Source organism: Polistes canadensis, unplaced genomic scaffold, assembly GCF_001313835.1.
Source record: "Polistes canadensis isolate GaletaPanama2010 unplaced genomic scaffold, ASM131383v1 scaffold_229, whole genome shotgun sequence".
Taxonomy (NCBI): domain Eukaryota; kingdom Metazoa; phylum Arthropoda; class Insecta; order Hymenoptera; family Vespidae; genus Polistes; species Polistes canadensis.
This window is the reverse complement of record NW_014569776.1, coordinates 108,117-110,712: the sequence shown is the minus strand read 5'-3', so window position 1 is coordinate 110,712 and position 2,596 is coordinate 108,117. Positions and strand designations below refer to the sequence as shown.

The 2,596-nt window shown below is 30.9% G+C and overlaps 1 protein-coding gene across 1 annotated transcript in view; it reads right to left on the bottom strand.

Moving 5' to 3' along the window:
* Positions 1-2,080, bottom strand: part of LOC106790317 (G1/S-specific cyclin-D2) — a 54,329-nt gene extending 52,249 nt beyond the window's left edge. The window contains exon 1 of the mRNA XM_014755116.1: positions 697-2,080. Coding sequence (XP_014610602.1) covers positions 697-897 — 201 coding nt within the window. The 5' untranslated portion in view covers positions 898-2,080. The remainder of the gene's footprint in view (positions 1-696) is intronic.
* Positions 2,081-2,596: the final 516 nt, after the last annotated feature.

Here is a 2,596-nt window from a genome sequence, read left to right as displayed (position 1 = left end):
AATTAGAAAAACTTCGTTAAGCTTAGCTGGCAGATTATTAACCTCGGAAACGAAAAACGAAACGTGGTGTGGTCATTTAACCTTAAGCACACACACAAAAAAAAAGAAAGAAAATTAAGGAAAACCGCAAATGTCTATATATATCGTTTTATTTTTTTTTTTTTCTCACGGAATCACGTTCTTACATTCTTTAGGGTTTACCACGAACGTCATAAGAGAGCGTCAACGTTTTAGACAAATATAGAAAAAGGTAGTGTTACTCTAATAAACTTGATGGTGTGCTTCGAAGACGGTGTCCATTTTGTAACGGAAGTGACCGAACACCAACTCGAAGAAGAAGAAGAAGAAGAAGAAGATATGAATTATCGAAACACTATTATTTTCCCATAATTTCTTTTATCATTAAAAACAATTAAATCGTATCAATAATTAATAACAAAATTCTCTGACTATAATTTAATAAATAATATAATTAAAATATAAAATTATTATTGTGATTTTAATTGTAAATTGTGTATTGGTATTCGTTGTCATACAATTATTAAAATTTGTTGAGATAAAAATATGAAAAAAAAAACAAAAAAAAAAAAGATACACACACGTGGGATAAGAGAAATGTTTTAAGAAAAAAAACTAAGCTAAGAAGTTGATGAAAGTTTTTTATCGAGAGATATTTTTAATTGAAAAGAAGCTTACCTCTAGCATCCACTCGGCTACAACTTTGCGCATATGCGGTGAGATGTCCTTCTGTACGCACTCAAAATATGATCTGTTAGGTACATAAGTTTCTTCCGTTTTCAATAGATTATGTAAAACCCGATCATCTTGTATCAAAGCTGGATCAGCATAAGCCCTGCACTCTGTATCGGTTGATCGTTCGCAACAAAGTAGATCCATGATTGATTTGATTAATTAATTAATTATTATTCAACTTTGACAAACAATATGATATAATATTCACTTTAGAATGAAAATGAATCTTAAATTGTTTATTTATACGTGGATAATATAAATTTTTCGTATCCTGTGTGATTTTGATTCTTAAATGTTTCCTTTACGATTCGATTATTTTTCAATCACAAATTCTATTTTATGAAATTATTTTCTTCTTCCTTTCTTCTTCTTTGTAAATTGTTGTCTTTACGAGAGAGTAAACTTTGTCTCAGGAAGAGAGAGAGAGAAAGACAAATTAAATAAGTGAACGGATTTAACCAGAAGCGAAGTGTAAGAGTATTCAGTTTCCTAGTCTTTTATAGTAACTTCTTTTATTCGTGATTTGATATTTGTTCTCTCTCTCGTTATTTAAACGGTCGCACTTAGTACACCACTGATTATCACTTTAATTATAAAACACGCAAATCAAAAAATGAAATATATAACTGTGCGCGTATTTCAAGACAAAATATGAAAATAATAATAATAATATAAACGTTTGTCTATTGTCTTTGGTAAACACCTAGGAAAGGGTGGTTGGGTGGTTTATACGGAAAGAACACAAATGTTAATTAGTTTCGATTGGTTTACGATTTATGCACAAAGAAATGATTTCATCGAAGATATTTAATACTTTGTCTATCCACCGAATAACACAAAACAAATTGAAATATCTGTATATATTCTGTATAAGAAAGAAACTTCCCCCGAAAAAAAAAAAATCAGAAGAAAATAAATACGAGCCACTAGGAGGACGTTGAAGATATATAAATCTGTATATTATTAATATATCATCTGCTGTCTCTTTATTGTTATCGTTTTTTTTTTTTTTCTTCTTTTTTGTCTCTTATCCTTTAGTCTCTTATGACAATCAATCGAATATATTTCTTATTTTTCCAAATTCTTCTCTTCTTGGTGGTTACTTTTCTGATCGTTGAGAACGATGGATGGTGTCTTCTCAATAAAGAGAGAGAGAGATATATATATATATATGTATGTATGTAAGTAGGTATGTACCGTAGACACGTATATGTAACCTCTGCTATCCTCGGCCGTTGATCTTTTCCTCGAACGTCGTCCTCTGTCTCTTCCTCAAATTCACACTCTCTCTCTTTCTCTTTCTATTTCTTTCTCTCTCTTTTTTTAATATATATATATATATATATATATATCAATAAATAATACGTTAAATATTCATATGTTATTTTCTCGATAATATATTATGTATAATATACGTTGAATAATATGTACGTATGTATATGATTGCAGGATTAAAGGCACGTGTTGGTCTATTAAAAAATTGATGATGGAATTTTAATAAAAAAAAAACAAACAAAGAGTAGAATAAAACGTCGTTAGAAAGAAAGTAAATTATATAATTAATTATCCCGTTGTGGGTTTGAAATAACACTCGTTGAGTTGTTGTTCTGTTGGGTTATATGTTTAGTTAGATTGATTTCCCTTATGGATATTTAAATGTCTCTTGACGGATGCGAAAGCGTGCTTCCGTCCTTGTTCACTCACAACACTATGTTCCTCTTACGACCTGACACTGGCGACTTACCAGGTCTTAATGCCGACTCTGCCGGTTCTACGGTAACGGCTCCTACAAACTTCCCCTTCTATTGGGACTTTCTCTACCCCCACCACTCGCTCGGCGCCA